Source organism: Mercenaria mercenaria, chromosome 10, assembly GCF_021730395.1.
Source record: "Mercenaria mercenaria strain notata chromosome 10, MADL_Memer_1, whole genome shotgun sequence".
NCBI lineage: Eukaryota > Metazoa > Mollusca > Bivalvia > Venerida > Veneridae > Mercenaria > Mercenaria mercenaria.
In genome coordinates this window covers 68339916-68353590 of record NC_069370.1, presented here as the reverse complement: position 1 = coordinate 68353590, position 13675 = coordinate 68339916, and the positions used below count along the sequence as shown (strand labels likewise).

At 35.4% G+C, this 13675-nt stretch overlaps 1 protein-coding gene across 3 annotated transcripts in view; it reads right to left on the bottom strand.

The window, feature by feature from the left end:
* Positions 1-13675, bottom strand: part of LOC123561356 (phospholipid scramblase 2-like) — a 37637-nt gene that overhangs the window by 15960 nt on the left and 8002 nt on the right. For all 3 annotated transcript variants that reach the window (XM_053553270.1, XM_053553269.1, XM_053553273.1), the window contains exon 4: positions 4817-5012. In XM_053553270.1, coding sequence (XP_053409245.1) covers positions 4817-5012 — 196 coding nt within the window. The remainder of the gene's footprint in view (positions 1-4816; positions 5013-13675) is intronic.

Here is a 13675-nt window from a genome sequence, read left to right as displayed (position 1 = left end):
CCATCACGGACAGGTGCCCCTTCCGTTTACATGACGACATAACGATATAGAATGATGAATGTTCGTTCAGATGCCGTCGCGGCTTGTTTCACAATATTGTCTTTCACGCCTAAAACTCAATAAAAAATATATTAAAGTTTGCAATGTTGGTCCAAATAGAAACTAGCAGTATACACTAGAGAACGATCACTCAAAAAGATGCTAAATCCGTTCCCGATCCTGGATTATGTACTGAGCTTTTATTTTACACGTATTTTAGAAAGAATAAGTTTGAATAGAATGGCTGTATAATAAGTCTTAATAAATTAAGAATGCTTATATTTTTAATAAAAAAACAGCCAATGAGCGGCAGTAAGCTTGTCTACCTGCCTGACATAACTGAAATACTGAAAGGGCCGTAAAACAGGATTCTATCAATCAAAACAAACAATAATAATTTCCATATAAGCCGACAATCTCGCATGTTATGCGCCCTTTTCCGAGGTCACCGTACCGCGCTACTGATAATTTCCTGACAAGTCAACACGATGCTGGTACAAATCTATACTTTAGGTTGTGTTTCTGTAATAAGAATGTATATAACAGCCGTACTTAATCAGTATCTGTTTGTCTCCCTTGGCTATATTTTTGCATGAAAACAAAAATGGGATAATCTCGTAAATATTAGTACTAAAGAAATATTATCAATAAATCTATCTATAAAAATAAATTTGCCATCAAAATGTTATGTTTGTTTCAAAGCAACTTATTACATAAAATAAATACACATACAAAAATAATATATATGTAAATTTAACACACCCGTGTGAGTGATAATTATCCATGACTGCTATATAAGTATAATAATTTTCTAAAAGGTCGAGTGAAAAAGAGCAACATTTTTATTGAGTTTTCTGTCAATTATTTATGTTAATTTCGTTTTGAAAATTATATTATTATTGACCCTTGAGCCATTGGATATGCTATGGTATTCACTGGAAGAGGTCAATATTGTCCTCCTCCGTTGAATATCACATCATAACCGATGGCTTAACAGGCAATAACTGTTTTACTATATGGGTTCAAGTTTATAAATAAGTAACAAATATTGTTGCAACATATGTAATGTTTGAAAGTAACAATAACTGTGTGAAAACTTATCAAAGTTTACACGAAAACAATTAAATATGGTCAACTTCACAGATGCCAAAAAATTGGAGCAATTCTGTAAAAGCTATGGAGCCCGATATTCGTGCTCAACTGCATAAAGAGGCAAGCAATTCTGGACTGGAGAAAGTTAATTCTGACATTGTAAAATTTTCAGATCCAGCACATACAAAACGGATCGTAGGAAATAAACTTGAAAAGATTAGTCCAGCCTGTCCATCATTAACCGAAAAAGTGAAATCATCATTCATTAAAAGATTCACATACGCTGTCAATCAAAACAAACAAAAAGGAGAAGCTGAATTGATACAGGCGCTAGAAAGCATAGTTCCACATATGTATGGAGAGCACCATCTTTGCAGCCACTGGTGTAAAAATAAGGCTAATAATGTAAATATTCACGTGCTTACGTCATGTCTTAAGCGACGTTGTTTATTGCGTCACAATGCTTTAATTCAAACGGTTGTACTAGAAAAACGCTTCGGTGAACTTTTTTCTATTTTGGCACAGCCATTAACAACATAATGAATTTTTACATACAAAAATTTGGCAAAAATTCCACGGGCCATTTTTTTGCAAAATGGATCAGAAGCGATATTTTTCCTGAATTTTCTTAAACAACCAAAAGTCTGTTTTCGCACCTCCTTCGAAAATTCGGATAGAAAATACCTTTTCATGTTAATGATCACTAAGAAATTGCTTTATTCTGTCGTTTGATATATAATCTAATGCATTGACGCCAACAATACGTTTGTAGTATCGAGTTTTATACCATTTTAGTGCTACCATTAACGGGCGTAAAAAGCGCGAAAACGGGTCATGTTTGCGACGTCATGGTAACGTAATACGCATGTTTATCGCTCTAAAAGATGATGATACAAATTTGAAATATCTTCAAGTTTATTTTGGTATATACGACTATTAGCAAATCTTAAATTTTGACAAAGTACCATTCCCCCTTAAGGGAGTATAGTCACAACAAACATTTTATATAAAGGATTGATTATTCTAGACCATATACATGTTGAGCTATGAGCATCACAAACAAAAAATCCACTATTTTGGCTAATTTGAGGGGGGCGGGGGAGAGAGGCATAACTCTGAAAATAGCACTAAAATCTGAAGGAGCACTAAAATCTGAAGGAGAAAGCCAAGTGTGCAAGGCAGGGTTTTTTTTACCAGGAGGGGAAGGGGTCCAAGCCTGTGATTTGGGGAAAAAAAAGCTAGATATTTGGGCAAAGGGGAATAATAATCCTGATGTAGTCGATTTTTGGGGAAAACTGCACGATTTAAAAGAATTTTTCTGAGTGGACCCTATTAACGGCTCCTATTATGAAGGCAAACAAGGAGCTGCGTTCAATAAACGCTTGATGCCCCCAGTGGCATCCTTGTCGATAGATTTTGCACCTAAGTCCAAAACTAGGTCACGGTCAAACTGAGGTCAGGTGATGTCTGAAGATGAGGAATGGTCACAGGTTACATCTGCATTAGTATCAAGTTATTCTAGAAAGGGGTATTGATGCTAGAGGAAACGGTCCCATTCGGTTAACCAAGAGATGGCCCATATAAAGCAACCTAAGTCCAAAATGAGGTCAAGGTAAAGGTCAAACTGAGGTCAGGTGATGTCTGAAGATGAGGAATGGTCACAGGTTACATTTGCATTAGTATTAAGTCATTCTAGTAAGGGGTATTGATGCTAGACGAAACGGTCCCATTTGGTTAACCTCGTATGGACGGACTAACGAACAAACAGACGGACAGGACAATCACTATATGCCTCCCGCATCAGTAGATGCTGGGGGCATAAAAAAACCCTGCAAGGTCTCATCATGATAAAGACTCATGCAAAGTTCCATAATTTATATCAAATACTTTCTGAGCAAGGCCATCATTAGGTGAAAATGTGCATTTTTTTACTATTTCAGGGGCCTTAACTCTGGAAATAGGGGGGCAAAGCCAGACAGAAAATAGGAGGTTCGTAAGTTCATATGATAAAGACTCACGCAAGGTTTCATCAATTTATATGAAATACTTTTTGAGTTAGGCGTGTCACAAGGTGAAAATGTGCATTTTTTACTATTTCAGGGGACATAACTCTAGAAAAAGGGGGTGGAGCAAGATGAAATGGTGCGCAAGTTTATATAATGATTAAGACTCATTCAAGGTTTCATCAATTTATATCAAATACTTTTTGAGCTAGGCGCATCACAAACTGTTTTTTTTTTCCAGACGGACAGATGTGTCACCGAAATGATATAGGGGACCATTTCTTTTGTAATTTTCTTTCGTTTATAGGGGGCCCTGGCCCTACAATCTATTGTTAATGGATTGAAACTATTGTTCTCTTTACAGTTAGATGGCCCTCTCTATCTTTTAAGTTGCTCGGACGGACAAGACCAAATCTCTATGCCCCTTCCACCGAGTGGTTTTAAACATTCAACTTCAACCTCGGATGTTTGAGTTCCACTTGTTTATTTTTATTACCATTCATTTCGCAAGATGTTGCACCTATATAATCTTATCAAGCACATTCTGTTTAAAGTACAGATAGCAAAAAAAGGGATATTGCTCAAAATGTTTCAGACTATGTTACTGATTTTCCCACCAAGCTCCTGATTTTCAACTTTTATTCTAGAATAAACAGGAAGAGGTTATTATGAATTTGGTTGTTGTCAGAAATTTCCAACTTAATAGGTGTTAAACACCAAGATTTTCCACAACTGATTGGACCCATACTCTTTCCCAAAATGACAAAAAAAAATCCTTGTTTTTTTTGTACTTACTTCTTACATAAATAAGTAAGCCGTATTTTATCTTTACCTTGTATACTGTCAGTATAATGACTTTCTCACAAAACAACTTGAAAATGTAGTATATTTTAAACATGAAACAAAGTTCTATTTGTAGGATAACTATCAAAGATAACAAGTAAGAGCTTTTTAAACTTTCACTTTGAAAAATAACACAGGCAAGAGAGATACACCAGTAATACTGATAAAGATTCAACTGTTCTAAATTCAACTAGAGCTATCACAAAATGTGATTAATACCCTCAAACTCTATTTCATCAGAGGAAAGAAGATAGTTTTTACCCTCCACTTAAAATCACCCATACTTAAGGTGAGAGGTGAATGAGTGACCCAAGAAAAAATATGTCCTACTCATTTTCACTTCATAGCGAAAATATGCATGAAATTTAGTTTCAAAATAAAGCAGAAATACTGTTTTGGGATGTGTGGTTGCTAAAAATGTGATCTTGGTCCATCCCAGGTAAATGTATGTCTATTAAGTTTCAGAAGGAGGAAGTAAAAGTCTTCATTGTGGGACTGAGTGTGGACAGATATGAGTGCCATCCTCCCTGAAAAAATTATGTAATGCACAACTACACATCATAGGGATCAGATGCATGAAGGACTCCCTTACCTTTGTCCATCCCAGAAGAAAAATGATCAAGTGTGTGAAGTTTCATCCGTATCCATTAGCAGTTTGTTCCGACATTTTCCAGTTTTTGTTGGAGCAAGGGGGGTCTTCATGGTGAGCAAGTGTATGAAATTTCAAAACTTGTGACAAAAACATTTTGCAAATGACCAACTAACCAACCAACCACAAGATGACTTTCATATACCCAACTAAACTTTGTTTTCTGGTATGTAAATACAATGTTGCTTACATTTGTTTGACAGATCCAATAGAGACCCCTGGTGGGGACATAATGCTCATCTCCTGCAGACAGCAGCACCACATGCAGCTCCCTACACATTTCAATGGTCGGTACAGTTGTATCAAAGGCTGCATGTTGTTGTCTGTTATGTTCATCGTAAATGGCCTCATAGTTCCAAAACATTGACGGGTCAAACAATCAGTATCTGAAATGGAACAACTTTTTCAGTAAAAACTGGATTATTTGGAAATGTTAACTGTTTGACTGTAACAGAAGTTCCACTCCCTGGAAAACAGAACATAATCATACAGGACTGTAAATAGATCGAAACCTCTAGAAATATTTTAGATTCATTTTAGCTTGTGTAAAAAGTTATTTGACTTATTTGAATCACAGTCAAATCATACTACAATAATATCAAATTCATGTCAGCTTAATTAACTGTGAAGGCAATTTAGACATATTTGAATCACTCTCAAATCTGCTTACTGAGAAAACTATAGCTATCAGCACACTGATATATACCAAATATATCTTGCAAACAGCAGGTGTGCCAATATTTGCATACAGGAAATGACTGAATAACTAAATCAAGAGAGCCGTGAAGGTCCTGCATATCTCAACAGACCTAGTTCTTACCCTTGCTGAGAGCAACAGATAAGCTTTCGGAGTCAGTTGGGTATTATCCCCTCATTTTGGCTTGATTTGGGTATTAGCTAAATTGAATTGGGTATTCTAAAACACATTATCCCATGGTTTTCAATTTAATTAGGTATCCATGCATTTCATGGGGAGCCTATTATTTTATGTGTTCAACATGGCTGAAACTGTCAGACAAAGAAAATACAAGAAACAAATGTTACTTGATCACTATGACTGATTGTGTACTCAGTTGAACTACTCACATGTTTTGTACATGTACAAAGCTTCTAAGCAGTCATGAACACTTGTCCATTCACTTGTTCAAAACAATGAACAACTTGATAAAATGTCATTCAAAATACTTTTAACATCCTGTTCCCCAACCAAGGCTGACTACTATGAAATTAGTTAGAAATACTGTAATACTTTTTTGTTTGTCCTAATGAATTTTCATTCTTTCCCATTCCGACACCATAGTGCATAGAGAAGCTTTATGTTTAGCACAATGGGCCTACTCACACAGATCAATAAATCTGGATACTGTTGGACTGCATCATGGTTGGTGAATGTCAGAGAAAAGCGACATCTGTTAAATTCTACCTTGACATATATGATAATACACATGCATCCAAATGAGAATTTATTATTTTGATTCTACAGTCGAGTCTACTTAATTAATACGAACTCGCTTGATACGAATTTTCGGATAAAACGAACAAAGTCTGGATTCCCCGGTTGAGTCCTTCTATTTCCTTTGTAAAATTATTTCGGTAATAGCGAACTTGCTTCAAACAAATAATCGGTAGATACCAACACATTTTGAAAGTCCCAATTAGCTTAAATGTTATAATTTTCCATCTTTTAATACGAATTAATTTTAGAAGTCGGCAGCCATTTCGCCCTTGTTACGCTTGACAAATTAATAGTTTGAACTGTACAGTGCTGATATTTAATTGAAGTAAAGATAATAGTATTGTCAACATTGTGCCGCGTGGTAATTCAAGACAATTGAGTATGTAGTTCACACTTATTCAAAATCAAATACTCGGTCCTTTGTGTATCATGTCAATATAAAACAATTCAATTAATTGACAGGTCAAGATTTAAAGAGGTGTAAATAATTTTAAACACATTATTGACCTTCTATAGTCGATACAGGTAGGTTGTGTCTTACAAAAGATTATGTAGTACAAGCTTCATAATAGAAATAATGTTGGAGGTGGATATAATTTGGCACTCTGGACCTCGACCACACATTGCAATTTAAATGCATACAGTTTTACGTGTTTAAGTATGACTTTTGTTGAGTAATCTCAATGTTATCTGAATAAATTAACTTAATCAGTTTAAAACTATTAAGTACTTCCATATATCGGAATCTATTCACCGATGCTACCGGTGATACTGCCCAACTTGCTCGGACAAATTTTCAGGTAAGTCATACATTCATTAATACGAATTTCGTTTGATACAAACACATTTCCCAGGTCCGGATGAGTTCATATAAAGCGAGTTTGACTGTACTTGTATTTTGATATATTTAAAGCTGCTTTCCACAGTCTAATTAAATTTCGTTATAGAAAAAAACAAGTGAATGAAGTATTGCCATGCAATATAAAGTCCCCTACTGGAAGGCACCTAATTTTTTCTACTGCAGTACAACATAATGAACTGATATCTGTCAATGATGTATAAACAATATTGTACTACATATACATTATAACAACACACTTGGATTAAAATGTGCATATATAAAAACCCACAGTTGTTTTCATATTGAATTTTTTTGGCTGATTATAAAAATGTTATCATGTAAGTTATTTATAGTAACAACAAAGGGAAATTAATCTTTAAAAAAAAAAAAAAAAAAAAAAAAAAAATAATAATAATATAAGTCCACAAGAAACTCTTTACCAGGTAGAGATAGGTCAAAATACACCTAAAAATTGGATGTAACATGCATGCTGTACCACAGAAAAGTGATCTCGATTTTTCTCTACTGCCAGTAATAAAAAAGTTACAATAAAATCTATTTATAGTAACAACAAAGGGACGTAATTCTAAAAACAAGGGTGCCTCATGGTGGTGAACATTTGGTCCAAGTTACATCAAAATCCCTCCATGCATGAAGAAGAAATGTTCCGTACAAAGTCATTCTTGAATTTGACCTTTGACCTCTAAATATGACCTTGACCTTAGACCTAGGGACCTGGTTCTTGCGCATGACATGTTGTCTCATCCAGGGGAATATTTGTGCCAACTGATATCTAAATCCTGCTTTGCATGACAAAGTTATAGACTGGACAGGAAAAAAATCCTCTTGACCTTTGATCTCAAAGTGTGACCTTGACCTTTAAGCTAGGGTACTGGGTGTTGCGCATGACACGTTGTCTCATCATGGGAAACATTTGTACCAAGTAATATTAAAATCCCTTCATGGATGGCAGAGTTATGGACGGGACAGGAAAAAAACTCTGTTGACCTTTGACCTCCAATTGTGACCTTGACCTTTGAGCTAGGGGTCCGGGATTTGCGCATGACACATCATCTCATCATGGGGAACATTTGTGCCAAGTAATACTAAAATCCCTTAATAAATGTCAGAGTTATGGACCGGACACGAAACAGACCCTGTTCATGCTATGTTAACATTTGACTGCTAAGTGTGACCTTGACCTTTGAGCTAGGGGTCGGAAAGTTGTGCATGACATATCGTCTTATTATGAGGTACATTTGTTGCCGAGTAATATTAAAATCCCTTCATAGATGGGAGAGTTATGGACCGGACAGGAAAAAAGCCTTGTTGACCTTTGGCCTCCAATTGTGACCTTGACCTTTAAGCTAGGGGTCCAGGTTTTGCGCAAGACACGTCGTCTCCTCATGGGGAACATTTGTGCCAAGTAATATTAAAATCTCTTCATGGATGGGAGAGTTATGGACCGGACAGGAAAAAAGCCCTGTTGACCTTTGACCTCCAATTGTGACCTTGACCTTTGAGCTAGGGGTCCGGGATTTGCGCATGACACATCATCTCATCATGGGGAACATTTGTGCCAAGTAATACTAAAATCCCTTCAAGGATGGGAGAGTTGTGGACCGGACAGGAAAAAAGCCCTGTTGACCTTTGACCTCCTATTGTGACCTTGACCTTTGAGCTAGGGGTCCGGGTTTTGCGCATGACACGTTGTCTCATCATGGGGAACATTTGTGCCAAGTAATATTAAAATCCCTTCATGGATGACAGAGTTATGGACCGGACACGAAATTGCGGATGGACGGAATGACAGAAAAACGGAATGACGGAAAAGAGCATTCCTATAGTCCCCAAAACTGGTTTTCAACCAGTAGGGGACTAATAATTCCCCTTGTACGTGGTCAAATAATTCTGGTTTCAATAGTGAAACACTGATGATTGTTAAATTCGGCGTACATGTACTTTCAAAGATTTCAGTGGTAAACTACTAACTGTTGTCGACAACACTTAGCAGTTATAAAAATAGCAAAGCAATTACCAGCTGTGGATTTTATTTATAGATTTGAGTGGTTACTGGAATAAACCACTTCAGTAGAGGGGTACCCTACCTTTTGATAACTTATTTTTATAGTAAATATTTAAATGACTGCCTCTTTCGATAATAAGACGCCGTGGTGCAGTGGTAAGTGTGACGGCTCTAGAATCTAACTTTTGTGAGTTCGAATTCCAACGGAGATCACTATGTTTTTTCATTTGAAATATTTTTTCATTTTATATTTTGCTAACATACACTTTAAAATGATGATGATGTTAAATATGTATTTGAATTGCATTACTAGTATCCTTTTGCTATTTTTGCATATAACATAGGTTCAAATATCTTCTTGATTGTGAATTATTCAACACGGTGTGTACTTGCACAGGAGTGCCATATGTATCTTTTGAAGGGGGCTCACATTTCACTACACATTTTTCATTTTAAACTCATTTAGGATGAAAACAAACATATTATTGTCCCAGGTCCGATACTGGTGCCTGTGAGGAGTGCATGAACTTCACGAGGACAACATTATTTGTTTTATCGTTTGCATACTACATACTCTGCCATATTGAGAAAGTAGCCATACTCAGTTTGGCAAGGAAAATGGCACTCAACTCTCTCTACAAACGAACGATAAATAGAATTAGGAGAGTATATCTTATTCCTAATGGCACACTTCAGTTCCTCGTGTGACTTTGGAGATTCCAATTTATCAGTGTTCTTCAGATATATTTCAAACCCTTATTTAATAAATAGAACAGTCTGGAAAATCCAAATCTAAAAATAAAAGCGACAGCTAGTACAATGTACTTTCAATTTCACGTTCTAAAAATAGGTTTCGGTACTCCGAGGAATATAAGCGATTACAAAGTAACAAAATGGAATTTAAATAAAATAATTGCTATATACATAGCCTGAAACCATAAAGAAAATATAGACAAATGATAAGATTGCTTGCGATTCCATGGAAAGTAGCTTTAACGAAAATTATACTGCATATTTTGCAAATTAAATTGCGTATTTACGCAAATACGCAGCTTATCTGTTGCTCTGCCTGCTAACCTAGTATCCAATCTGCACTGACTTTGATTACAACAAACATTCTGGCCATGCTTAATTTAAATGGTATCAAGTCAACTCGTCCCCTAGTCAACTCGTCCCCCAGTCAACTCGTCCCCGATTTGGTCATTTCGTCCCCCAAAATTGGTCATTTCGTCCCCCTCATGATAAAATTTGGTCAACTCGTCCCCATTTTGGTCAACTCGTCCCCCTTTTGGTCAATTCGTCCCCCTTTGGCAATTTTGTCCCCATAATATTTTAGGCATTTTTGTTTTATTTATGACATTTTTTACTTCGAAAACTTGTATTTAAAATTATCTTGAGTTTTGAAGGAGTTATATTGGAAATAGTTCACTTTAAATAATTAGGTTTGATACAATGATAAAAGAAATATACTGAAAATATAAGACAATTAACTGAAATAATATAAAATAAAAATAACTAAAATGCCCTTAATATGAAAAATACGATATAACAGAAAATCTAACTGTTTAAAAATCATAGTAAGAAAAGAGAGATCAATAAATCCTTACCCCTGATCATAATAGAAGAAAGTTTTAATTAGAAATACAATAAAGAATAAATAAACAACGAATATCTGTCACTTATGTTTTACTTAAAATAACCAACATGCTTTATATTTATTTTTGTCATTAAAATATATTAAAAAAATACTTCAAAAGTAGGGAGACAGTGGTTTCTAAAATAAAGTAGAATGAGCATATCCATGCATACGAAAGGTGTTAAAGATTATTAATCACATTAAAAGGCGTTGATTGGGCTGATTGGAAGGTGTTAATGGTATTTAATTGCATGAGAAGGTGTTGATTGACCGAATGAAATGTGTCAAAATTGTCCCCTAGTAGAATTACATGTGTTAATAGCTGACTGAAGTGAGGAAATTATTTTTATAAAAAAAGTTTAATAGAAAGTTCAATCTTATTCAAGAGTTTGAAAATAAGCCGCATCAAATACGGACATTTAAACAGTAATCATGTTGTCCAACATAGCAGACTTACGAAAAAAAAAAAACACAAAAAAACCCCAAAAAATCCTCCTTGTTAAATCGATCATTTTTAAAGCAAAAATTTCTTAAACGAACGAAAACTTATGTATATTTTAGCACAAAATATACTTATTTGGCATGTTTCAAAGAAAAAAACAAACTAATTAATCATACTATGAATTTTTTTTTCAAAAATACGTTTTAAAAAAGGGGGCCGAAAAAGGGGGGATGAAATGACCAATTTGAAATCACCTAGGGGGACGAAATGACCAAATTGGGGACGAGTTGACTGGGGGACGAGTTGACTAGGGGACGAGTTGACTGTAAATCATTTAAATCAGGTAGAACATGAACAAGCGTTTCAATTATTTGACCTATATTTAATACTGTAAATCCGGTATTATTCGCGGTGTTTTAATTTTCGCTATTTTTCGCGAATCGTGTACATCGCGAAATCATGAAAATATTCTTCCATAACATACAGACATATCCGAAAATATGTCCAAAATACGGTCAAGTGCAGCGCCTATACATCGATGTTTATTGAATGAATTTCAATTCATTTCACATTTCAACACATTATGAATAATTCATGTAGAATATACCGCTTAAGGTTACATTTTCATGCAGCTAGCAGTTTTTAACGGCGAGCATTTCCTGGATGCATTTCGTATGTGTCAAACAAGCAGAGCATGTGTTGTCCAAGGAGGAGATCTATATCACCCCTTATCTTCTCAACAAACCTGATTTTTTTATACATTTTGTTTAGACAACAATAGGGATAAGCAGACAATTTATCACACCATTGTATTATATACTTGTACGTTGATTATTTAAGAAATGTCTGTAACAAACATTTTATCAGCTATTAAGTGTAATAAGAATAATTGCCAGTAAATTGAATAAAGGATTTAAAGGCTCAATTATTTCAGTCTGTACTAATACAGTAACCGATTGCTAAAACGAAATAAACGTTACGGATCATGTGTTTGACGAGTCTTTGGCATGCATAAATTCGGTACGGTACTGAAAAATTGGCATTGATATAATCACAACTTCAGAACTGAAATTTCGCTAACATGAGATAAGAACCTTCGCGAATTTAAATTTCTGACCCTTCTGTCGCGAATTCATAAATCCGCAAAGTAATTCAGGGTGCCGGAATTTGCGAAATAAAGATCACGCTAATATAAAGTCATTTACAGTATCCATGGACAAACCTTCTAAACATGTCTCATTAAGATCAGATAGAAAACACGGTATTTTCATTGTATTCTGACAAGGTTTCATAAAAATCAGATAGACAATAAGATCTCTACAGTGTTTTAAGAAGGTTTCTTATTTGACCTAGTGACCTAGATTTTGACATCTGACTACCCAGTTTCAAACTCAACTTGAATTTCACTGAGTTAAACATTCTGAAAGTTTAAAAAATATCAGGAAGAAAATTTGTCATCTACACATTTTACTATGATTTTACCTAGTTACCAGTTTTTATCTGAGTTTCAAAGTTGACCTAGATTTCATAGAGTCAAACATCCTGACAAAGCTTTATGAAGATCAATAGAAAATGTTCCTCTTATTAGTTATCACAACCTCATCACCATATCATTATTATATCAGATTTATATAGCGCCCTTTTCATGATCAATTTCACGTTCAATGGTGCTTTACATAGTTCAAATGCAGACACACAGGGCATATAATTCATCCTCTACTAGTACAGACACAGAGCGATCTGACCAGAGGGACAGAGTGAGACAAAGCCCCCACGACAGAGAGATCAGAAATCAGATACAGGCTTGTCTGGCTAACTTAGCCCAGCTTGTTGCGAATAGGCAACCTGGTTCTTTAATGTGTATAGCACTGATACACGCAAGGATTGCCTGGGTTCCTGACCAGTACACCACTAGCTGGGTGGGAAACACTGAAAAGCGTTTCTGAAAATTCCCGAGTAGCTGCTGGGGATCGAACCCCGACCTCAGGACTGGAAGGCCAGTGTGCAAACCACAGAGCTATCCGTCCACCATAAGTTAAGCCTCAAATAACCCAGTTTCAAACTTATCCTACATTTCACTGATACAAATATTCTGACAAAGATCAAACAGAAAATTTGGCAACTGGAGAGCTAACAAGGTCTTTCTATGGTTTGACCTAGTTTTACATGTAAACCTTAACAGTCCAGTTTCAAACTTGATCTAGATTTCATTGAAACAAATTACTTGACCTAGTAGCCTAGCTTTTGATCCAAGATTTTATTACAGGAAACATTTACATTCTGACCCAGAATGTTAACAGTAAAACTGCTGACAATGGAAACAGACACAAAGCGATCACAAAAGTTCACAATGAGCACTTGGTGCCCAGTTGAACTAAAATGATACAAAAGACGAAAATGGCCCCAAGTCGCTAACTGAACTTTTAATTATTATTATTATTATTATTATACCAGATTTATCATGCTTCTGACAAAGTTTGGTGATCAAGCAGTTCACTGAATGATATTCGAAGAGCTGTTTAATGTTTTCTCTGGTGGTCCCAATCTGCAGTTTGGCAGAAGAATCTGAATAAAATTTCTGAGTGGACCATATAATGATGCTAAAGACTAAGTTTAGTGAAGATCCATCAAGTGGTTTGTGAGAAAAA